The sequence below is a fragment of the Trichechus manatus genome, unplaced genomic scaffold (genome assembly GCF_000243295.1).
Source record: "Trichechus manatus latirostris isolate Lorelei unplaced genomic scaffold, TriManLat1.0 scaffold00030, whole genome shotgun sequence".
Classification (NCBI taxonomy): Eukaryota; Metazoa; Chordata; class Mammalia; order Sirenia; family Trichechidae; genus Trichechus; species Trichechus manatus.
In genome coordinates, this window is record NW_004443966.1 from 3,292,219 (window position 1) to 3,316,644 (window position 24,426).

Sequence of the window (24,426 nt, forward strand, 5' to 3'; positions counted from 1 at the left end):
CTGTTCTCCCTTACAAGGTAAACAGGAAGTCTTAAATATACTTCTTTTTCCTTTGATTGGAGGGGGAGAATTGAGGCAAGTTTTTATTTCTGTCTTTTATGTGAACTTCTTTATTGAAGTATAACATACACTAAGAAAAGTGCACAAATCTTAAGTGTACAGCTCAATGAATTTTGACAAATGGAACACATCCTGTAACTAGCACCCAAATCAAGAAAGAAAACATTATGTACACCTGGAAGCTCTCCCCTCACCCCTACAATGCCCTCTCCCAGTCACTACGCCCTCTGATCAATATGCTGACTTCTAACCCCCCTAAAAAAAGAAGAAAACAAAATTAGCCACAAATTCATCCAAAACAGTTGTTAACACTTTACAGCATTTCCTTCTGACCTTTTCTATCCCTGTCCATCCGTCCATCTACCACATATCTATCTCCACTTCTTTTCGTTCCACCTGTTGTCTTCCTAGATTGACTGATGCACCCAAACCAAGGCCCCTGATTAGATAAAAGAGGAAGAGAGCTTCTCTGACATTGATGGGCCCTGAGCACTGACCTGTGGGCTAGAAGGTTCTTATCTCATGGGAAGCAGAGGCAGGGTGGGGCAGCGGAAGGCACCCAGGCCTGTGAGCCCGTGGACCTTGGTTCAAAGTCCAGCCCTATGTTTGGCCTGGCACGTCACTTCTCCTTTCTGGGTTTCTGTTTTTTCATGTAAATATTTCTCACATAAGGTCCAAACCTCCAGCTCTGTGAGCCCCATTTTATTGGATGGGTTTGCAGATAAAACACAAAGCTATGTTATCTTAATGTTTGTATGAGTTTTTACAAAGAACCTATCTTATCAAATTTCAGAAATAAGAAATGCCTAACAGAGGAAATGAAGCAAAGCCCAGAAAAGCTGCACACACATACGCTAACGCACAGATCATATGTGACAACTACCAGCCTCAAATCCCCAGTCATCCAACCCCCGCAAAGTAAATTTGAACCATTCAGAGTATTTCATTCTAGATTTCCCCGTATACGAGCAGCGCTGACATTCTACGTCTCCCCTGTTTTCCTCAAGGAGATGCCTAGCTCTTCCTCATTTAAACGCCCCCAGATACTGTGGTTAACAGTCTAAGCAGAGTGGAGCATTGCAAATCGCCCAAGACAAAGACAGCAGTTTCAGGCCAGTTTGGAGCCACGGATGACAGGTGGAGAGGTTGTAGGGGTGGTTCTAACCTAGAATCACCAACCTCTGCTATGATCCGCAATTTAACGTTAATTTCCAGGTCCCAACTTCTATAGCCCGGCTTCAAGTCCATCCCGAGCGTTGTCACTTCTGTGTGTTTATGGGTTTGTTTGCTTTCCTCCCTTGGTGTGACTCTGCCCGGCTGGCTTCCCCCAGTGTTTGCCTGTGGGAGTGACAGCTGGCTCAAGATTCTACCCACTTAGCCACTGGTGAGCAGCTCAAGAGCCAACTCAGGGCCCAGACAAAAGTCATTCTGTCTGCCCAGAATGAAGAGCTGGGCTCTGGCTGTGTTCTTCCAAAATCTTCACAGGTAATGGCAAGAAAGTTGACTCTACTATTAGAATTCATCTGAGAAGGCCTTGGGTTCTTAATCCTTTCCCCCCTCCCCAGTCTCCATCAATGTTCTCCCGCCCAGCCACCCCAATAGACATAGAGTCTCATTTAATACAACGTGCTTACTATGCAAATAAAGCTTCAAGTCCCCAGTACTGTCCCCTACATGCCGGTCATTCAAACCAAACTGCTGCATTTAAGCCCTTCCTGTTTAGAAATTCCAGAGCATTCCCGGATAGGGCTCCTTTGACACTTCCTATCCCATTTGAAGATTCCTGAGCTCTTTTAGGGAGGCCTGGTGGCACAGTGGTTAAGAGCTTGGCTGCTAACCAAAAGGTCAGCAGTTCAAATCACCAGCTGCTCCTTGGACACCCTGTGGGGCAGTTCTACTCTGTCCTACAGGGCTGCTATGAGTCAGAAGCAACTCGACAGCAGACTTGATGGCAGCGGGTTTGGGAGCTCTTTTAGGGGCTTGGGAAGAAGGGAAGAGGCAGGGACTGTGAGGTTTTTTTAAACTGTTAAGGCCCCATTACTCCTCTGGCAGTAGTACTATAGAGAAACTTGAATGGCGTGTAAACAAGTGTTACTTCACTTTTGTGCCCTGTGTATTATTGGTGATTATTAAGGAATTGACATCCAAATTTATGGGTTTATCCTCCTCTGCCTTACGTTCTAGATGTTTAGTTGCTTTTTGGTGATTAGAACAGAGATGGGGAAAATTACAGAGGTAGCTTTTTGTTTTTTGGTATTTTGGTCCTCTTGACCATGTGTTTGCAGAGTCAACTTATTAACAACGTTTGCTTGTAAAAAAATGTGTGATGGAGAAGGAGATAAACCTTGCCTGAACTTGGTTTGAAGGTGGTAGGTGAATTTCAACAAACCATTTTTTTTTCTTTAGAGTTTATTGTTAGGATAATAAAGAGTTAATAAATTAAAATTCCCTTGGTTTCTAACTCAACGTCCAGAGTGATCTTCTCCCTTAATCTCCCAAATTATCTTGTTTTTAAGAATGTCTTTTTTGTGGGGCCCTTCTCGCATTAAAGTTTCTTAATGCTTTGGAAATCGGGCATGAAAAGGCTGTGTAGCTCGAGGTCTAACTAGCGTCTCTGTGGACCGCAGGTGAGAGCCACTCTGGAAGAAGTAAGGAGGCGAGTGTATGGGGACCATGATGAAATGAGACAGAAGGTTCAGCAGCTCACCCAGCAACTGTCAGTGAGTACCTACCTCAGCGCCCTGAAGTTGGGGGGTGCTGGAGCTTAGGACTTCCTCTGCATGGCTGGTGCATAAGAATCTTTGATATGTAATGTTCTTTATGAATGGAATCATATTTTAAATGAACCGAGGGAACTTTATCATAGAATAAAGTTTATTATTTAACGGAAAATTTTTATAGCGGGGGTAATAGTCTTCTTTGCATTAGAGATGTTCCCACCAAAGTCAAGACCAAGGAAGCCAGCGATCACCATTATTATTTAACACTCTACCTGAGATACTAGCCAATGCAATTAAACAATAGAAAGGAATTTGGAGGTATAGAAAAACAGACAGGTACATATAAAGCTATCACTATTTACAAATAATTTGATTATATACCTGGAAAACCCAAGGGAGCCGATGTGCTGGCAGGAATGTGAATTTTTATTACTCTTAGGACAGCAATTTGGCAGCATCTATCAAACTTACAAATTCTCCGGTTTTTTGACTCAGCAGTTCTAGTCCTAAGAATTTATTCTACAGATAAACTGTCACACGTGTGAAATGCATGTGTATGAAGTTACTTATTGCAGCATTGCTTGTACTAGCAAAAGATTGGAAACCTAAGCATCCATCAGGAGGGGGCAGTTTAAATAAACAATGTTACAGCTCTACAAAAAACATCCGCAGTTGGAAAAAGAAAAAAAAAAAAAAAAAAAGAGAGAGTAAGCTCTTCACAAGAGACTTCTAAACATTTCCAGGATACGTAGTAGATGTGAAAAAAAGCAAGATGCAGGAAAATGTGTCTAGTATGCTGCAATCTGTGTAAAACAGGAGGGAAAGTGAATATATCTGAATTGTCTGGTGTGTGCACAAAAAGCTACTGGAAGGATAATCAAGGAAGTAATTAACAGTGGTCCCTAGCTGGGAGGGTGGTAACTGAACAAACGGAACAGGGATGAAAGAGACTCTTTTCCCACTATGTACCTTTTATGCTTTAAAATATTCCAGCCATGTGAATGTATTACATAGTGGAAAAAGTTTTAAAAGATAGCCTTCCTCTAGTTTAACTGAGCTAATGCTTCTGGGGGAGTTTTTTTTTTGTGTGTTTGTTCATAATTCCAAAGCTAAAAGTCCATGTATATGTGCACATACCTTGCATAAGAGATATGATCTGCAGGAAAGAAGAGTTCCAACAGTCATGCATATGAGTTTAGTTTATGACTGGGCTGTGAGATCATCTGCTTAAGTAAGACCTGTTGCTTTAATTATAGAGTTGGAGGCCCATAAATAGATCCACTGAGTCACATTCTTATTGGCAGGTAGGAAGAGACTTGTGAAATTCCTACATATTTATGGACATTCACTCCATCACTGCTGTAATCAAAGCAAAAGGATTGGATTTGCAATAGACACATAAACAAGACTCTGCCCCTTGCTTTCGATTGCTATCTCCTGCACACCCTCATTTCCTAAGGCCAGAACCACCCCAGGAACCCTGTCTCTCTGCCTACAGTCTCTTCTTCCTCCAGGCTGTGCTACATAGTGCAGCCAGGTTATGATGGCTGAAGTACAGCTTTCATACAGACACACCCCTGAACAAGGACATGGCGTGTGTTCCTGGTCCCGGCCCACTGTTCATCTCTCTCTCTCTCTCTCTCTCTCTCACAGCTCCCCAGGGAGCACCCCTGTTCCATCATGCTAGGTGGCTTCCTGTGGCTCCCACGGGCCACACTGAGGTCCACCCCCAAGTCCATCTCAGAGCCCTTAGCCCTAGTTCCACTGCCTGCCTGCCCATATCCAATCCTTCTTTACAATCTAGCTCAAGATCACCCTCTGATGAGACACTCCCCATCTGTTCCAGGCAGCACAGGTGACTTAGTGTTGAACCACACAACTTAACAATATAATCCTTGTTTGTGTAATATCTTGAATACTTTGTGCCTGCTAGCCCTATGAGTAAGCTTGGGCCACAGTGATACTTCTTTTGTAAAAACATCCAGAAAAGTACTGCACACACTGGGTGCCCAGCGGTTAACTCGCCCATTGGCCTTTCCTGCTGCGGACTGTTTACCAACATTTGAGTTCAGACATTGTTGATGGGTGTTGAAAACAAATCTCAGGTTTGCTTTGCTGATTTTCCTGTCTTAATAATATAGTATTAAACAAAAAAAAAAAACCAACAAAAAAACCTGTTGCCGTCGAGTTGATTTGGACTCATAGCAACCCCAGCCAAGAAAACCCTATGGAACAGTTCTACTCTGTAACACATGGGGTCACCATGAGTCAGAATCAACTCTGCAGCAACGTGTTACTATGTGCTAGACAGTGCTTAGTGCTTCGTATGTTATCAGACTTGCCTTCCTTTTTTCAGATAAAACTAAGATTCAGAAAGGGAACATAATTTATTTAGGGCCGTAAAGCTAGTAAATGGTGGTGCTGGGATTCAAAAGCTTGTGCTCTTAGTCATTATATTATATTGCTTTCTTGTAGAATACCCTGTGTAGAATATACCCTGTAGTATACTTGCTGAGAGCTACCTGTTCAAATTAAGAGACTAATTGAGCAAAGGTATTCCCCTCCAGTCTTACTTCCTCATAAATGCCTCTCATATTTATCCTCTTATCAGTAACTTCCCTAACATTTGTTGTACCTATTCGGCTAGCAAATATTGATAAAGGGCAGTAAAAAGGGTTCAAGGGCAGATCAAAGTTGAAATCATGATGAATACCAGAGTATATGCAATCACTGATCAGCTGAAAAACAAAACCATTGACTTCTCTTGTCTCAAACACATTAAACACACTCACCCAACAAGGACGATAAGAAAAACAACGCTTGAGAACTGGGTATATACTTTCTACTTCCTTTGAGTAGAAAGAGCAAGAAGATACAAGAAGTTATTCCAACAGGGTCCTAATTCTAGTTGCACTGCTTCTTGATTGCTTATGGGCAAATTGCTCAAACGCTGTGATTCTGTGTCCTCCCTGATAAACACGGAGGACTAAATGAGGTTCTGTGGGTGAACGTGTAGATACTAGCCAAGGAAAGATATTATTGTCTTTCTGTTCTCTGTGCCTTACAGATGTTGATACTTAAATTTAAAGCCTTACTTGAAATATTGTTGAAGTAGATGTGGTGGTTATCAGAAGGAAGTCCCAAACTGTCTGCAGATTGTTGTGGGTGCGTATGGATTGGTTTTGTGTAACTCTCTCCTCAATCTGTCCAGGTTTCACACGCTCAGCAGGACTATCTGGAAAATCACATCCAGACACAGTCGTCAGCCCTGGATAGTTTTAACGCCGTGAACTCAGCTTTGGTGTCGGACTCCATTGGCCTGCAGGTATTCATCTGCTCACTGTTAGACTGGGGTCCCCTCTGCTGCAGTGAAACCAGACTTAACCAAGGGCAGGCTCTGCTCTTTGTAGACAGATAAGTCGCAGAATGCCCTCAGGTCATTATTCAGCATCATTAAGCATAGCCACATTAAAGGCTGTGCCAGGAAGATGGTGAAGGAAGTTGAAGGAACCATTTCCAAGCTGAGACCCTAAACCTTTGCATTGCGGTTGTTTCTGCCCTCATTACAATGAGAATTTAGATTCTGAGCTCAGTGCTAGAGATGTCACTTGGTCCGCCAGACACCTGAGTGGGCTTAAGTATCAGTGCCTAACACAGCACGTCAGCCTATTCTCCCTGGAGCCCCAGTGTTACAGAAGGGTCCACCCAATCACAGAAAAGACAGACTTAACCGATGGCAATCTGTACTCATTCTCAGCAAGTGACTCCCAAAGGCTTGTCCAAGAGTAAAAAACACGAACTCTATCAAAATAAAGGCAAAGAGATTTATTGAAGGTTTAAATTGATTCGAACCAGAGAAACGCCTAACCTCACAAAAGTGAAATCAAATGCTCCCCCAGGGTGAAGGCAAGCAGGTACATTTATATGGTAAAATCAAAGTATAATATTCTGATTGGCGGATGGTGATGTAAAGAAATCAGAGGCAGGGCATCTCGAAAGGGGACCTTAACATGATTGGTTAACAAGTTAATATGGATCATTTGGATTGGTTATATGCATAGCAAAATCTTTTGATTGGCTAAACTTTGAAAATTCAAGCAACAGTCGCAAGACAATCATGAGGCCCCTTAGACATTGTTTCAGTAACCGTAAATTTTAAAATAGCTCCAGCATCTGTTTATCAGTAGACGCCTCGGAGCCAGCCTGTGTGAGCATTTCCCTGAGTGAGGAAAGAAAGCAAGCTAGGGGTGGTAGGCTTCCTGGAATGAGTTGGCTGTCAACTGTTGAAAGTAGCTGAAGCAAAGCAGTAAATACCAAAATGGAGTCAAGGCTCAGACCTCAGGCTAGCCATTTTACTAAAGCCAAACGCCTCAATTTTGGAGCTCTCATACAAGCTTTTAAGCCCTTTTTCTTAATTTACAAATTATTGAGCATTAGAAAGAATCATGTGTGCTTCAAAGAATGTCTTATAGTACCAGATGGGGAAACAGAAAAACCCAGTGTCCGAAATTTGTGAAAATATGTGTTGTCAACCCGTTTGAAGGGAATTGTTCTCTTGACTAGTTTACTCAACCAAGGAGCCCTGGTGACGCAGTGATTAAACGCTTGACTGCTAACCGAAAGGTCAGTGGTTTGAACTCACCAGCCACTCCACAGGGGAAAGATGTGACAGTCTATTTCCATAAAGATCACAGTCTTGGAAACCCCACGAGATAGTTCTATTCTGTCGTATAGGGTCGTTATGAGTCAGAATTGACTCGATGGCAATGGAGAACTACTCACATGCTGCCCATTTACTCTTCCAACTGAATCCCCACCTAACATGCAAATTAATTGAAACTAATGAGAACATAGTGTTATATTTACCTGAAATGGCTTCTCATGACCTTAATTTTGAAATATATAATAGTCTCTGCCCCTCCTCCAACTTCGTTATTTGGTGCTTACCTGTTTTCCCTCCTCTTAAAAGATCCACAAGCTATTTCAAATCCTTTTGGGTGGAATATAAATAATATATTAGACAAGCAAACAAATTTTCATGGTAGGATTATCTACTTCCCTCGGAACCTAGCACTCTCTAATAATAACTGATGTGGCAGTATGCCAACAACAGAGCTAGTGGGGCTTGGTAGGCCTGGTATTTGAGTTGGTCTGGGTTACCCATTTATGACTGATGGGGCCTCTAAGTCCCACCCTTTTCCTGGCTCTCTTTACTGCATGCCCCTTCTCCCCAGGCCTCAGGCCAAGCTCACCTTGGGCTCTGGTTTATTCAGTAGCCTTTGCTTTCCCTTCCACCTGCCACCAGGGAGCTCTCTAAGGCTCTCTTTACTTCCCTCTTGACCACCCATGAAGGGTTTTACCTCATCTGACTTCAGACAGGGTCAACCCTAACCCAGGTACCTTGATAGACTTCTAGTTGTTATCCAGTCTCTTATTCTCAGGCAGCTAAAGGAGCTTTATAACTAGAAAATCAAACCATTTTTTTTAAGGCACCATCTCATAGCTGGGAAACTCAAATGAGTCTGAAGGTAGTTGACTTCTTATTTATGCAAGGTCCCAACCTCTTTCGTTGTCCACACCACCCCACGTTTATCATTGTTAATAGTGAGAGGACCCTTAGTTTGAATTTACAGAAAGTCTGAGCTAGAAAGAACTGTTGAGATGAGCAATTCCGATGTCTTGTTTTATGGGAAAAGAAACTGAAGCCAACACAGAGAAATGACTTAAACAAGGTGTCTGCTAGTGGCAGACTTGGTCCAGACTGTAGGTTCATGAAGAAAAGAGTAATGTCTGTAAAGCTGGTGGGGCTTGGAGTAAGGGCGGCTGGACTAGGTGGTTCCTAAAGCCCCATGAAGCTCAAATGGTCTGATTGCATGGCTCCAGATGGCTTCAGTATTTCCTTCAATATCTATTTACCACCAATGAGAATTCTTTTTCCTGATTCAGGTGGATTTAGGAATGTGAGACTATTTTTGTTCAAAGTGGAGGCTAAGGAGTTGGGGAAGCTTCAGAGACTCATCATAGACAAAGAAACTGTGTCCAACACCAGCATTTCCAAATCTTTTAATTTGAAGTTGCGGATGACTTGGGGAGGTAGTAGAAGGTGCCCATGACCCAGTGTCCAGTGGTGGGAATTCTCGGGCATATCGGAGCCATTTCTCTGTAATGAGAGTCAACCAACTAGAAACTGAAACACTAAATAACCTCAATATTAATTTAAACATTTCTGTTTCAGTGGGTGGCCTGGAGCAATAATCACCAGGCTCTTGCTAGGCACTTGTCTGAGTCAGTAAACTCTACTCCTGGGTATTCCTTTATCATGTCTTCCTCTGCATGCAGGCATTGGAATAACTTCAGCCACGTTGTCCCTACCCTGCTGGGTAGTCTAGAAGTACAGAATCGACAGCCCTTTTAAGAAAAAAGGGGGATATTTTCATTCTATAAAACTCATTTAATTTTCTGATTTCATTGTGGGAATTTGGAAAATATAGAAATTCACAAAGAAGAAAATAAAAATCATCTATAGCCCTATCACATAGCATAACCCATTATTTGGATTTTGGTATACTTCCTCCTAGTCTTTTTTTCTCCCAGTGAATAAACACATATTTGAACATACACTTACACATTTTTTTTTCAAAGTGGGATTGTTTTCAACTCCTTTTTTCCAAGTGAATGCTGTATTATGGATACTTTTCCTTGGGAAGGCCCCATTTTAATACATTTCCATCTATCCTGAGTGGTAGCAAGTGGTGTTGGCAGCAGTTGTGGGGGGAGGCTTGCTTTCCATCACGTGACAGGGTGGCAAACATCTTGAGCACTGTGGGAGGCCCTCAGCCCCTGCAACACTAGGGTCCCAGGCTGCAGTGCTGTGGTCCGATATCTACCTCAATGACAAGTGACAAAGGGGTGTCCCAGTCCCTGACTCTTGCCATGTTTTCTCACACCACAGGGTTTTGTTTTTATTTTGATCCCAACAGAAAACGCTTGTGGATGTTACTTTGGAAAATAACAACATTAAGGGTCAGATCAGAAATCTGCAGCAGACATGCCAAGCATCCAGGGACAAGCTGCAGGAGAAGCAGAGGCAGCTAGAGGCTGCGCAGGCTGAAAACCAGCTTCTGAAAATGAAGGTGAAGTACATGAGCCTACGTGTCCTGTTAGCCTTCCTCTTTCGTACACCTCTCTCTCCTCCCGTCCTCCACTCTTCCACTTCCCTTCCTCCATTCTCTTCTTCTTTGGATTCTCTTGTCTTTTTGGTGGCCAACCCCACAGGACGTGTCTTGAAGATACTAAAGAGCTTTCTGTGATTACTATTGTCAGTCCAGATGGTGGGTACCCCCTAAAGTCCCATTGGACCTTCCTTCATGGACCCCCAGGGGCTGCAAGGGCTGCCTAGACAGTCAGCACGGCAGTGCCATTACATTGCTGAGAAAGCAGTCGGGACCCTCACATGTTTGGGACTTCAGATCCTTTAGAGATCTGCCCTTAGTTGTTTAGATTTTCTCTGAGGTCCCAACTGTCTGATCTGACAAAAAAGAGCCAAGGGTGCATGGTTTGCTGGTATGTGGGCCCTGGCCGCTTCTCAAGAGAAAACATGATGGGTGGTTGAGGACTCTGGGCACGCCGCTCTTACCCGCCAGGCTGTGCTTGTTCATTGTCTAATGCCCTGGTGGTGTTAGTGCCCCCCCGCCCAGATTTGAAACATGGATGGATTCCTATCCAGGGGCAGGAGCAAATTATTTCCTGAACTAATTCTTTTTTATTTAAGTCTGTGGCTTTCAAATTGTGTTCAGCAAGCCTTAGATTAGCCTGTAGGATGGCACCTTATGTAGCTATATAATTTATTGCTCAAACCTGAATATGTTTGAGAGCGAAAGGTGGTGCTGTTAGTAATTTAGTTGGGAAATAAGCTGGGATGTATGGTCCTCCTGCCTGTGGGCTGTTTCCAGGGTGGGTGGAGGAGAGGAGGGGGCTGCCGTACCGCATTGCATGGCCTCTGTAACTGGCACCTGTGGCGTGCGGTGTACCGTCCGCTTGGCCAAACACAGCCACCCTGGGGAGAGGGACCAGGGAGGTGTAGAGCAGATGGGCTCCCCTCTGCTCTCACTTCAAATACGGCAGCTCTTCTCTTTGCCAATGAATATTTTATGGTTCTGAGTGAGAGTCACTTTGAAACAGAGGATTTTGTTGCCAGATAAGTCTGAAATCACTGTCTGAGTCTCCTCCATGGCTTAGGAACTTTATCCATTCATTCTACAAATATTTGTTGCCTCCTATATGTGTCTCTTCCAGAGGCGGTATGGTGTCAGGGTCGGGGGGCATCTTAGGCTTTGTGGCCGTCCGGCGGCTTCCATGGAGCCCAGGCCTCACCCACAATTGCCTGTTTCAGAAATGAGTGCTTATGTTCATCCTGAGCAGCAGAATTAAAGAGACTTTCCCTACTCTTCCTCTCATGTTACTCCCCCCCAAAACAAAACAAACCAAAAACAACCAGTTACAGGGACTCCGGGTGTTTCACGGGACCTGGATGCAGAGAAAACAGGACCTGAAGGACAAAGCCCTTTCCAGCGACATGTCTGTAGAAGACATGGAGTATGGGGCACGCTGGCTCGCTCTCAGGTAGTGATACCTCTGATTAAGATTCTCCATTTTGTGGCTTTTTGCCCACTGATGACAGGGAGCATTAGAGGGCATCAATGGAAACTTTTGTCAAATCCTTGAAGAGAATGTTAGGTAACCAGTGAAGGATGAGTGAGGCCTCAGCTACCCAGAGATTCCCTAGTCAGCCAGCTCAGTGCTCTGGAACAAGCAACAACCTGGCAGGAAGGGTCACAAGTGAACCGTCAGCAGCATAACATCAATGTCAGGAGGTGCACGTGTGAGGAAATGGGCCGGGCAGAAAGCAAACACCAGCTCCCACCCACCTGAGCTCCCACCCACACTCACATCCACATCCACTGTCTCTGTCTCCGAAGCGGGGTCTGCTCAAGCCGCCACAGGCCCCTAGCATAGTGTTCCCCAAGCCAGGCTGGAATGTTTCAGACCGTTGGAAAAGCACAAAGGTATGGAGAGGATGCGTCCAGATTTCTTATTTGAATTTAGCTGAAGTCTTAACGACAGACTGGCTCGGCCAGAGCAACTGATGGGACAACTTCAGTCCACGTGGGGACCTTCTCTTCAAAAGCCTCCCTGCTGTTTTAACATTATTATTATTTTTTCAGTAATACGTGCACAGGGGGAAAAAACCAAACCATATAACAGGTAAACTAGGGAAGAGAAAGTCTGTCTGGTTTCCGAGCTCCCATTCCTTAGTTCTCTTTCCTAGAGACAACCATTGCTACCATTTTGTTCACCCCCCATAGTTATTCCTAGCCTGTGAATAATCAAGCTTATATGCATGTATTTTTCTGTGTTTACGTGTGTATCTCTTTTTACATACACGTTAGAATGTTAAACAGACCTTTATACCTTCCATTTTTCACGTTCTGGGTCTGGAAGATCATTGTGTATCAGCACATCTAGTTTTACTTTGTTCTTTTTAACAGCTACGTATTCAGTTGTGCCGGTGTGCTGTAATTTATTTATGCGGTTTCTTATTGGTGAACATTTGGGTTGTTTCCAGATGAAGTTTCCTTTAAGACCTTTGATTTTCCCCTCCCCCAACTTCCCTCAACCCTTCTCTGCTGGAATGAGGCTGGAACAGGGGCCCCATCCAGGTCCTCCGGCCAGGTGGGCAGTCACCTTAGTCACCTCCAGTAGCATCCCTCCCTAGGTAGACCCTTTGTGATGCCGTGATTGTGTGCTCTCTCCACAGGAGAGCCTCAGCCCGACCCACTTCTCTTCTTTTTCTTAAAAAGTAACTTTCTGTTAGAAAATTTCCATGATTTACTAAAGAAGAGAGAACAGAATCATGAACCTCCATGTACCCAACATATACCAACTCAGGGTCAATACTGTTTCAGCTACACCCTCACCTCCTTCCCACCATGCTCCTGCTGGTTGTTTTGGAGGCTTTCATCCATAAATATCTCGGCACATAACACTGAAAGATAAGACTCTCATGCCATTAAAAATTCGTAATAGCATAAAATAAAATGTTTAAATTACCCTGGTTGTCTTATTTTTATTCAGTTCAGGAAAAAATAAGGTTCACACATTGCAGTTAGTTAGTATCTTTCGTTTCTTTGCGTTTGTTTATTGTGGTGAAAATCTACACACTAAAATGTTAGCCGATTCAACAACTTCCACAGGTCTAATGCTGTGACATTGTTTACATTCTTTGTCGTGCGACCCTTATCACTATCTTTTTCCAAATTATTTCACCACCGTTCAGTTAATATGTCTTGTAAGCCTCTTTTAATCTATATGTTCTACCTCCATCTTTTTTCCCCCTTGCACTGTATTTGCTGAAGAAAAATTCACTTGTGTGGAACACCTTTGTTCTGATAAAAAGAACCTGTTGCTGTAGAGTGGATTCCGGCTATAGCGACCCTATAGGACAGAGTAGAACTGCCCCATAGGGTTTCCAAGGAGCGGCTGGTGGGTTTGAATCACTAGTCTTTTAGTTAGCAGCCAAGCTCTTGATAATGTCCAGAAAATACCAAATAAGTCAGTGTGAAGTGCCACTTTTTATTTTCTGTACGCCCGCCCGCCCCTCTTCTGCCCTCCGTCTACCCGCCGCCCTTATGCCTGCTGCCTCCCTCTGCGCGGGCCCCGGACTGGTTCTTGGCTCTGGGTTGGTGCCTTCCCGCCTCCACGTGTCCGTGCACCGCGCGTTCAGAGCTGGGGCCGCGGAGCCCCGGAAACCTGCGAAAGCTCTAGAGCTGACCCGACTCTCTTTCTAGGTGGAATGGTCCCAGGAAGCCAACGCTGAGGTGATTCGAGAGATGACCAGGAGGCTGTACAGCCAGTACGAGGAGCAGCTGCGCGAGAAGCAGCGGAAACACGACGCCTGGAAGGAGGCGCTTCTGGTCTGTGCGCGGTGACGGCCGATGGAGTAACCGCCGTGCGCTGGGTCCTTACTGTGAACCAGCCCCCTGCCATCTAGTCAGGGTGTCAGCGTAGGAGTGTGCTCCGTAGGGCTTTCCGACGGCTGATGTTTCAGAAGTAGATCACCAGGCCTTTCTTCCAAGGCGCCTCTGGGAGGACTCAAACCTCCAATCTTTTGGTTAGCAGCCGAGCACGTTAATTGTTTGCACCACGCAGGCCTCCTCATTATTGTCGGTGAAGTATAAATAGACGGATTTCTTCTCAGAGGTGCATTAATGTACTCTAAGGAGAGCGAGAAGGCAAAGGAATTTATTTGCTCATTCTCTCCCCTCCCGGCTTCCCTCCCTCGCTTCCTTTATTCATCCCCTTCCCCGTTCAGAATAGGTCCCGTTTCTCTGTCTCTGAACGCACCCCTTTCTCTAGCCAGCTGGACGATTCACCAGCATCTCAGAGGATCTGGCTTTCCCACAGCCATGCCCGTCCTCACTCCGGCCCCTCCTCTCTACCTGGAATTTCCCCTTTTCCTACCCTCCATCCGCCCTCAGCTGCCAAAAGCCCCCAGAAATGCCACCCTCTCAGTGAGATGGATTGACACAGTGGCTGCAACAATGGGCTCAAACATAACTACTATTGTGAGGATGGCACAGGGCCAGACAGTGTTTGGTTCTGTTATACGTAGGGTCACTGGGAGTCGGAGCCAACTCGACGCCACCTAACAATAGGTGAAATCTCTCTGTCACACAGCTTCAAGTGTCCTGTGTCCTTGGAACACCCATTCTGTCTCTGCTCTGTGCTGTGGAATTTCATTATACCGTTATTAGAGCTGGGGCGTGTGTCTCCCAGCTTGGCTTCTCTGGGAGATCATAAGTTCCTTGAAGACAGGGACACCATGATTGCCTTTTCCTATATCCTTAGAGGTTTAATAGAACACACTGACCGATTGGCTGGGTTTTGTTTTCAGGGGCGAGTTGGTACAATTCCAGAGGCAGCCCTAACTCCCTCACATTCTTGGCAAAGACGATGATACTCTGAGCAGCTAGTCAAGGGCTAAGGAACTTTTTTTGCAGGCTCTTTTTACACCTTTTAGATACCAAACCTTAAGGGCTAAAAGGGGAAGAAATAACCAGGTCCGTTAAAAGCTGCCCAGTGTGTCTTTCTTCACAGGCGAGAACCAGACTCGCGGAGGCAGAGTTCATGATCTGAGGCACTTCTGGGACCTAAGGTCATACGTCAGAGATTATGACTGAGCAAGGCTGAATGTGCGTGGACCCCGTCGGTAGCCTCGGTACTCAGTGGTGGTGTTGTTAAGGAGAGTGTTTCTTTTGCAGGAAGAAACCAATAGTTTTCTGAAAGCCCTTGAAGAGGCCAACAGAAAGATGCACGCGACGGAGATCAGCCTGGAGGAGAAAGACCAGAGGATCGGGGAGCTGGACAGGCTGATCGAGCTCATGGAGAAGGTAACCATCCTTGGCCCTAGTCCCCACTGTCTCAGAACCCCGCTGCTCCCGACCCCGAAGCCTGTCTGAAGACTTGGGAAGCCCTCAACGCTGATCTCTCACATCCCTCAATTCTGTGATTAAAAAAAATATACATATATATATACACACACACAACACGTAAGGAAGTCCAACAAAGCTCTGATTTTTTCCCATAGTAACTATTTCAGTGTTTTTTAAGAAAATTACATATGAAATTCTTCACAAAAAGTTAATATTTTAGGAGCCCTGCTTTGCCAGTGCCCCAGGCATGAATTTAGGTTACCGGCTAGGTAGTCAAGCCCTATTTAGCTGTTACATCGACACCCATCCCTGTCATTTCTGGGCGTTGGTCTTAAGGGTTGGCTTTGCCCTGCCGGGAGATGCCACATTTCTTTGTAGGTGTGATAAGCAGGCTGAAGGTGGGGATGGGATTTCATGAAGCCAGAGATGAGAAGGGGAAGAGGCTGGAGATCAGGAAGTGGGGAGAAGGGATGAGACTGGAGATCAGGAAGTGCGGAAAAGGGAGGAGGCTGGAGATCAGGAAGTGGGGAGAAAGGATGAGACTGGAGATCAGAAAGTGGGGAAAAGGGAGGAGGCTGGAGATCAGGAAGTGGGGAGAAGGGAGAAGGCTGGAGATCAGGAAGCTGAGAGAAGGGAAGAGGCTGGAGATCAGAAAGTGGGGAGAAGGGAAGAGGCTGGAGATCAGGAAGTGGGGAGAAGAGAGGAGGCTGGAGATCAGGAAGCTAAGAGAAGGGAAGAGGAGTGGGCGAGAGGAGAGAAAAGAGGAAGGGCGGAAGGGAAAGAAAGGATGGGTGACCTTTAGTAGGTGACAGCTGACTTCTGGGGCAGGGCACAGTGGCATAGGGCCAGCGCTGCGGCTGGTTTCTGGAAATGACTCTCCAGCTGCGTGAGTTTGCAGACTAGTGGTGACCTGCTGAGACCGTGACGTTATCGGTGCCGTGGAACTTGTATTCTGGATGCTGAGCATTTCCAACGTGATGGTGGAGGGAAGGGGTATGACAGTGTTAACAAGGCTAACAGCTGGGCTGCTAAGTGATCCCCAGAAGAGGTCCCCTCACCCCTCAGCGTCTCCACAGTCCCCTGACCAGGCAGGGTGCAACCAGAGTGGGACAGCATTAAATTCAACACTGTGGAGCCTCGGGGCTCCCTGGGGGCTCCCGTTGCTACTAATAGTATCTGTATTTGGGAGGGACTTCAGCAAACTGAAGAGTCAGTTACAATCTCACCTCTACCACCTGGGAAAACAGAATCCCATCTTTTATTGAAGAGAGGAAGGTTGACTTGTTTAGGACTAAAGTCAGCATTGGTTAGATATGGAGCCCTGGTAGCACAGCAGTTAAGAGCTCGGCTATTAACCTAAAGATCAGCAGTTCGAATCCACCAGCCACTCCTTGGAGACCCTATAGGGCAGTTCTACTCTATCCTGTAGGGTCACTATGTGTTGGACTCGACGGCAGTGGGTTTGGTTTTTTCAGTGGTGGTCAATAAAAGATGGGATTCCTTCTCCCACATGACGGTTCTCCTGCGACAGCAGAAGCTGGTTAACTCCCATGTTCTGTTGAGATGACAGATTTTCCTGCAGCATGAAGAAGCGAGGTGAGCAGGCAGCATGGGGAGGCAGTTTGGGCAGGGAAGGCTTCTTACGGAGAGACAGTACCTGTAGGGGACAGGGACACGGGTTTTAGAACGGTATGAGTGAACATAGGGTTTGAACCTTGCCCCTCTTTCTAGTTTCGGGCAGTTACTTGACTTTTCCAAACTCAGTTTCGTATCCTGTACAACACTTACAAGAATAATTCTTAGTCTTAGGCTTTCTGTGAGGAGTAAATGGGAAAAAGTCAGGCAAAGTGCTACGCCCAATGTTTGGCACATAGTAAGAAACGAACAAACTCATGGTGACCCCATGTGCGTCAGAGTAGACCTGTTCTTCATAGAGTTTTCAGTGGCTGATTTTTTGGAAGTGGATCACTAGGACTTTCTTCTGAGGCACTTCTGGGTGGACTTGAACCTGCAACCTTTTGGTTAGCGGCTGAGGGCATTAACTGTTGGCACCACCCAGGGACTCTGTAGTTAGGGCTCAATAGTTTGTGACTCTGATTTTTATTTTGCTACAGGCTTGCCCCAGAGTGGGCTTTCTTGAGCTGGGCCTCTTTTATAGCTTATCCTCTCTGTCTCCCTGGGATCCTGAAAACTCCCACATGGAGCCCTTCTGAGAGGCGAATGGGTGGAGGCAGGGAGGTGGTGAGGCTAGGTCTGCTGGCAGCATTTCCGTGAAACAAAACACTCCCCAAATAGTGTGAGCTTTTTCTTTAGTGACTGAGAACTTATTGTCCTGTCTCTAAATCTTCTCCATTTCGGCTGGAGGAATGCATTCTTTGCCTGGCTACCACTGGATGTAGATTTACCACCCTTTCCCCCGCAGGAATAAATCTTTGAGAGCAGGAGTCTTGCCAGATTTCCACCACACCCCACGAAACATCACGTCCCCAGGCGTGAACTGCGGTGGTGTTTGTATCCCCTTCTTACCTGTCTTGGGACACTGCCCAAGGACAAGCTGTGTGCTTTTGAATGACTTCTCTGTCTGTGCTTCAATTACTGTTTCTCTTACTGAACATTGTGTTCAAAACACCTTGTTTCTGATCAGTTAAAATCTTTGAAGGCAAGCGCTCCCCCAGGGCCCCTTCTGGGCACAGATTGTATTCTATACCTTGATGTGGGTGGTGGTTTCACAGGCGTATACAAATGTAAAAAATTACTGTGTAGTATACACTTAAGTATACAATTAAAAAAAAAATCGATTTTTAAAAGTGTGCTGGAAGTTAGGCCTTGCCCTACTTTATAACAGCATTTTGTTTTGGAGGGCGCCTCAGCTGGGAAAGGCTTGTCACTGTTAACTCTATGCTCGTGGCACGTCCCACCCAAGCCGGATCATGAGAGCAAGCGTTCGCTGTAGAGAGTTTGAAATCAATAACAAAACCCCACTGAGAGTCATTAGTATTATTCTACATACACGGGTGATAGTGTCCACTTCCTGGTCAGGGTGGACTGCTCCTCCACCTCTTTGGTATATTCCTCGCCCTGGCGGTGCAGTGGTTCAAGTGCTCGGCTGCCAACCAAAAGGTCGGTGGTTCAAACCCCCCAGCCGCTTGGTGGGAGAAAGTTGTGGCAATCTGTTCCTGTAAAGATTTCGGCCTTGGAAACCTCGGGGGCAGTTCTGCTCTGCTCTCTAGGGTGGCTGACTCCGTGGCCGGGGGTAATTGGTATACCATTGCTTTGTTGTTGTTAGTTGCCCTGGAGTAGATGCCGACTCATGGCAAGCCGTGTGTGCAGCGTAGAACTGCTCCATAGGGTTTCCAAGGCTGTGACCTTTCTGGAAGCCAATCACTAGGGCTATCCTCCCAGGCACCTAGGGGTGGGTTTGAACCTTTCAGTTAGTAGTCCAACGCCTAACCATCTATGCCCCGCCAGGGGTTCCGCACCACTGACCACAGAAGTTGTGACAGTTGAATTTTTAAAGATTTGCTGTTAATAATTTGGAGCCCGGGTGGCGCAGTGCTTAAGCGTATGGCTGCTAACCAAAAGGTCAGCAGGTCGAATCCATCAGCTGCTTCTTGGAAATACTATGGGGCAGTTCTGCTCTGTCCTATAGAGTCACTACGAGTCGGAATCGACTCGATGGCAATGAGTTTGGTTAATAATTTGGAGGAAAGAGGGTTTGGAATCTCCCCAACTGGTAAGAGTTTTGTTGGGGAGAATTTCTGAGAATAAAGATGAGGCATGGTAGTTCTCAGAGGAGGATCTAAAGCAAGATAACCTGTGTCCAGTCAGTGGGCATGGTGTACACCTCATTTCCGTGAAATGCATTACACTCAAGTCTGTGGCATATTTGTAGTATAATTTTGGTTAATATGGGCACCACATTTTATTAACATTTTTCCAGTTTCTCCAAAAAAATAGTTGTCCAGATTATCATAGTACTATTTTAGATAAATATTTAAATTTACATATATATACACACTTATGAATTTTTTATTTTAATAAGGTATTTTATTTGACTCAAGATATTGAAAATATGACTTCAATATGTAATCAATATAAAAAATCTTTTTTGTAATTTTTTTTTGATGAAGGTTTACAGAGCAAATTAGTTTCTCATTAAACAATTAATACACGTATTATTTTGTGACATTGGTTGCCAGCCCCAAGACATGTCAACACTCTCCCCTTCTCGACCTTAGGTTCCCCATTACCCGCTTTCCTGTCCCTTCCTGCCTTCTTGTCCTTGCCCCTGGCCTGGTGTGCCCCTTTAGTCTCGTTTTGTTTTGTGGGCCTATCTAATCTTTGGCTGGAGGGTGGATCTGAGGAGTGACTTCATTACTGAGCTATAAGGGTGTCTGGGGGCCATACTCTCGGGGTTTCTCCAGTCTCTGTCAGACCAGTAAGTCTGGTTTTTTTTTTTTTGGTGAGTTAGAATTTTGTTCTATATTTTTCTCCAGCTCTGTCTGGGACCTTGTATTGTGATCCCCGTCAGAGTAGTCGGTGGTGGTAGCCAGGCACCATCTAGTTGTACTGGACTCAGTCTGGTGGAGGCTGTGGTAGTTGTGGTCCTTAGTCCTTGGACTAATCTTTCCCTTGTGTCTTTGGTTATCTTCATTCTTCTTGCTCCAGACGGGATGAGATCAGTGAGGTGTCTTAGATGGCCACTCACAAGCTTTTATTTGTGAGTAAATAAACACTGCTCACCAAAGTAGAATGTAGAACATTTTCTTTATAAACTATGTTATGCCAATTGAGCTAGATGTTCTCCAAGACCATGGTCCCCACAGCGGTCAAAGCTTACAAATCCTAAGTGTGCATCTTGATAGATGTGTTAGTTTCCTATTGCTGCTATAAAAAATTACCACAAATTTAGTAGCTTAAAACAACACAAATTTATTATCTCACAGTTCTGGAGGTCAGAAGCCCTAAAATCCAGGTGTCAGCAGGGCTGCATTCCTTCTGGAGGCTCTAGGGCAGAGTACACTTCATTGCCTTTTCTAGCTGCTAGAGACCTCCTATGAAGAAGCCCTCGTGGCGCAGTGGTTAAGCACTCAGCTGCTAACTGAAAGGTCAACATTTTAAACCCACCAGCTGCTCTGTGGGTGAAAGATGTGACAGTCTGCTTCCATGAAGGTTATCGACTAGAAAACCCTATAGGCCAGTTCTATTGTGTCCTGTAGGGTCGCTGTAAGTCAGAATCGACTTGATAGCAATGGGGTTTAGAGGCCTCCTGTATTCCTTGGCTCATGGCCCCATTCTCCATCTTAAAGCCAGAACACATTGTTGTTGTTAGGTGCCGTTGATTCTAACTCATAGCGACCCTATGTACAACAGAACGAAACTCTGCCCGGTCCTGCGCCATCCTCACAATCATTGTTATGCTTGAGCCCATTGTTGCAGCCACTGTGTCAATCCATCTTGTTGGGGGTCTTCCTCTTTTTCGTTGACCCTGTACTGTACCAAGCATGATGTCCTTCTCCAGAGACTGATCCTTCCTGACAACGTGTCCAAAGTATGTGAGATGTAGTCTCACCATCCTTGCGTCTAAGGAGCATTCTGGTTGTACTTCTTGCAAGACAGATTTGTTCATTCTTTTGGCAGTCCATAGTATATTCAATATTCTTCACCGACACCACAAATCAAAGGCATCAATTCTTCTTCGGTCTTCCTTATTCACTTTTGAGCTTTCGCATGCATGTGAGGCAATTGAAAACACTATGGCTTGGGTCAGGCACACCTTAGTCTTCAAGGTGACGTCTTTGCTTTTCAACACTTTAGAGAGGACTTTTGCAGCTGATTTGCCCAATGCAAGGCGTCTTTTGATTTCTTGACTGCTGCTTCCATGGATGTTGATTGTGGGAGGCCTCCTGTATTCCTTGGCTCATGGCGCCATCCTCCATCTTAAAGCCAGGGCATAGCGTCTTCCCATTTCTCTCTCAGACTCTGACCCTCTGCCTGCCTCTTACGAGGACCCTTGTGATTTTTACATTGGATCCACTTGGCTAGTCCATGATTATCTTCCCATCTCAAGATGCTTAATTTAATCACACTGCAAAGTTTCTTTTGCTGAGAAAGGTAACATATTCACAGGTTCTGGGGATTAGAATGTGGACATCTTTGTGGAGCCATTATCATGACTACTGCTGTGCATTTTTACGTGTGAATACACCTGTGTAAAAACACCACCCAAGTTCACATATAGGATATGACCGGCATCCCAGAAGCCTTTTTTCTGGATGTTACAGAAAATAGTCAACAAATTTACAGTATCTATCACAGGCCATTGATTTTGAGTATTGATTATCATTAACCTTTTGGTTAGCAGCCTGAGCTCTTAACCACTGCACCATCAGGGCTCATATTATTATTTAGGACTGTAACTTTTGACAAGACATCTGAGCCTGGACTGATGGAATTTTTTATTTTTTAAATCTTGAGTGGTTTTATCCAGGAAATTTGTCTCTCATTCCTGAGTATGTCTATAAATACACACCAAAAGATATGGCTTTACTTGACTTCGGGTAGGTGGGTGTGGAACACCCTTGGGGGTGGTGGGGACTGGAACTAGTGATGGAATTGCTCGATGTGCATTCTCTGTCCTAACTTGGGATCCACTGATTGAAATACCACCTTCTGCCTGTTTTAGGAACGTCATCAACTGCAACTCCAGCTCCTGGAGCGTGAAGCAGAAATGTCAGGGGATAGAACTGATTCTGACAAGGAAAGGTAAGACGTAGTGCCCTGTGTCTTATAATGGATTTCGATGTAGGGCGTGCTGTGTTTCTGTGGGGTCATTTGGTTTTTGCGTTTTCATTCATGCGGGCAACAATTGCAGACTTATTATACATGTGAAATATTGGGCTGAGATCTTCTGAGTGTAGCCAGTTCCTTTAGGAGCTTACAGGCACATCTGACAGCCCATGGCTTGTTTCTAGTGCACCAGAACACATCAGGAGCCCTGGTGGTGCAGTGGTTAAGAGCTCAGGCTGCTAACTAAAGTGTCGGCAGTTCGAATCCACCAGGCGCTAAGGCACTCCTTGGAAACCTCATGGGGCAGTTCTGCTCTGTCCTGTAGGGTCGCTATGAGTTCGAATCGAGCCGATGGCACACAGCAACAACAGAACACATCAGAGACTGTCGCAACTACAAATGTTCAGTCTATAAATGCTTTCCATACCCTTGAACTCCACAGGATGCACCTTGTTGATGGGAAAACTCTTCAACTGTGGCTAATACCATTTGCCCTGGAAACTAATTTTAAAATGTCTCTCTTTGTTTCCAAATATTGCTCAGTGACACCTTGCATTGCCCCTGGATCTGAGTGTCTAAGCCTCACCTTCTCTGATAGAAAGAAAAATGTGAAGAGGCCTGCACACTCTCTGGTGAAGGAAACCGAGGGTGGGGTGATTTGCGCATTTGGGGCAAGCTAGCTTAGCCTCTCTGAGATTCTTTGCTTACCTGTAAAATGGGGATTATTTTTTTAAAGGTGGTTATGATGATGATAGGAGAATAAACAGTTAAAACACTTGGCACTAACCAAAAGTTTGGAGGTTCAAGTCCACCCAGAGGCACTTCGGAAGAAAGGCCTTATGATTTATACTTCTGAAAACTCAGCCGTGGACAGCCCTATGGAGTTCTACTCTGACACACGTGGGGTTGCCGTGGGACGCAGTCAACTCAATGGCAGCTGGTTTTTTATGATGATAATAATAATAGTGCCCATCTCATTGGGTTATTATTGTGAGACAACTGTTGGGCGTACTGCCCGCCACGTGGTTGTGCTGAAAAAATATCTGTTTTCCTTCCTGTTCTGAGACTCAGGCTTCTCAAAGTGATAGGAGTCTTTCCTAGTCCTTCACATATTGCTGAGAAGTGAGCTAGGAGAGATGGGAAGTGGGCCACCAGGCCCTTTGTCGGTGCTCCACTCTGGTGGTTCCATAGAATTGAGAGTCTACCTGCTGACTTCTTTGGTTCCTTTGAACCAAGCAAAGTCAGAATATAACTGGCGCGGCTTCAACACAAAAATACAAGATGTTTTTTGATATGGCCTGCTCTACTTTGATGCAGAGAAGGTCTTTCCACGTGTTTCCCATTTACACAAAGCAAATGGTATGTAGAACAATGATCATTCCAGACTTTTCAGGACTCTGCCACTTGATTTCAGATATTTTGTTGTATTGTTAGACTCAGTTCCTTCTCTGTTCTTCTAATCAGGGTAATTTACTGGGTGTTCCAATATGGTATTAATACCAAGATAGCCTCTCCTGCCTGTAAATAGTACAGAAACTCTCTCAGTTTCTGGAACGTATGGTAACTGTCCTTAACAAGATGAAACTTGCGAGTGGAACTTGGAAAAGAGTCCTGTATTCCTTCTACAGTGGGGGCGGCTGATCAATAGTTAATCACCCACCCAAACCCAAACCCCGTTGCCGTTGGGTCGATTCCGACTCATAGCGACCCTATAGGGCAGAGGAGAACTGCCCCACAGGGTTTCCGAGGCTCTAATCTTTACCGGAACAGACTGCCACATCTTCCTCCCATGGAGCAGCTGGTGGGTTCGAACCACCGACCTTTCAGTTAGAAGCCAGGTGCTTTAACCACCAAGCCACCAGGGCTCCTATGTTAACCTCCCAGAATACACACAAAGTAAAGAGTGCATTTTTGGAGTTTCGTTTCTTGTTACTTGGCCATATTGCTGAAAACTCAGCCTGTGAGTTTCTAAAGCCGTGAGTTTGTACGCTGGTGTGCCGCCTGGGTTTGGACTCGGTTGCTTTGTCTTCTACAGTGTCAGGTATCAGCGGCTGGAGGAGGCCTCCGCCAGCCTCCGGGAGCGGATCAGACACCTAGATGACATGGTGCTTTGCCAGCAGAAGAAAGTCAAGCAGATGATTGAGGAGGTAAGCCACGTCAGAGGTCGTGGGCCCGGGATTGCTTCCGGGTGGAATCACTTCCGTCCACAGCCAGATCCAGCTCTCAGCTCAGCTTCCTCTGGCTCACGGCTGAATGTGCTCAGGTCACTGTCATCCTGGCCCAGAGGGGGATTTCCTCGTATATCCCCTGGTGATTGCCCCCCTAAAGAGGAGCTTCTCCAGGTCAAAGGGTTACTTACGGTTAAG

The 24,426-nt window shown here is 45.4% G+C and overlaps 1 protein-coding gene across 2 annotated transcripts in view; it reads left to right on the forward strand.

Moving 5' to 3' along the window:
* MYZAP (myocardial zonula adherens protein) overlaps positions 1–24,426 on the forward strand; it is a 96,264-nt gene that overhangs the window by 25,765 nt on the left and 46,073 nt on the right. For both annotated transcript variants that reach the window (XM_023729670.1, XM_023729671.1), the window contains exons 4-10: positions 2,688–2,780; positions 5,992–6,105; positions 9,761–9,913; positions 13,628–13,753; positions 15,101–15,229; positions 21,957–22,036; positions 24,096–24,207. In XM_023729670.1, coding sequence (XP_023585438.1) covers positions 2,688–2,780; positions 5,992–6,105; positions 9,761–9,913; positions 13,628–13,753; positions 15,101–15,229; positions 21,957–22,036; positions 24,096–24,207 — 807 coding nt within the window. The remainder of the gene's footprint in view (positions 1–2,687; positions 2,781–5,991; positions 6,106–9,760; positions 9,914–13,627; positions 13,754–15,100; positions 15,230–21,956; positions 22,037–24,095; positions 24,208–24,426) is intronic.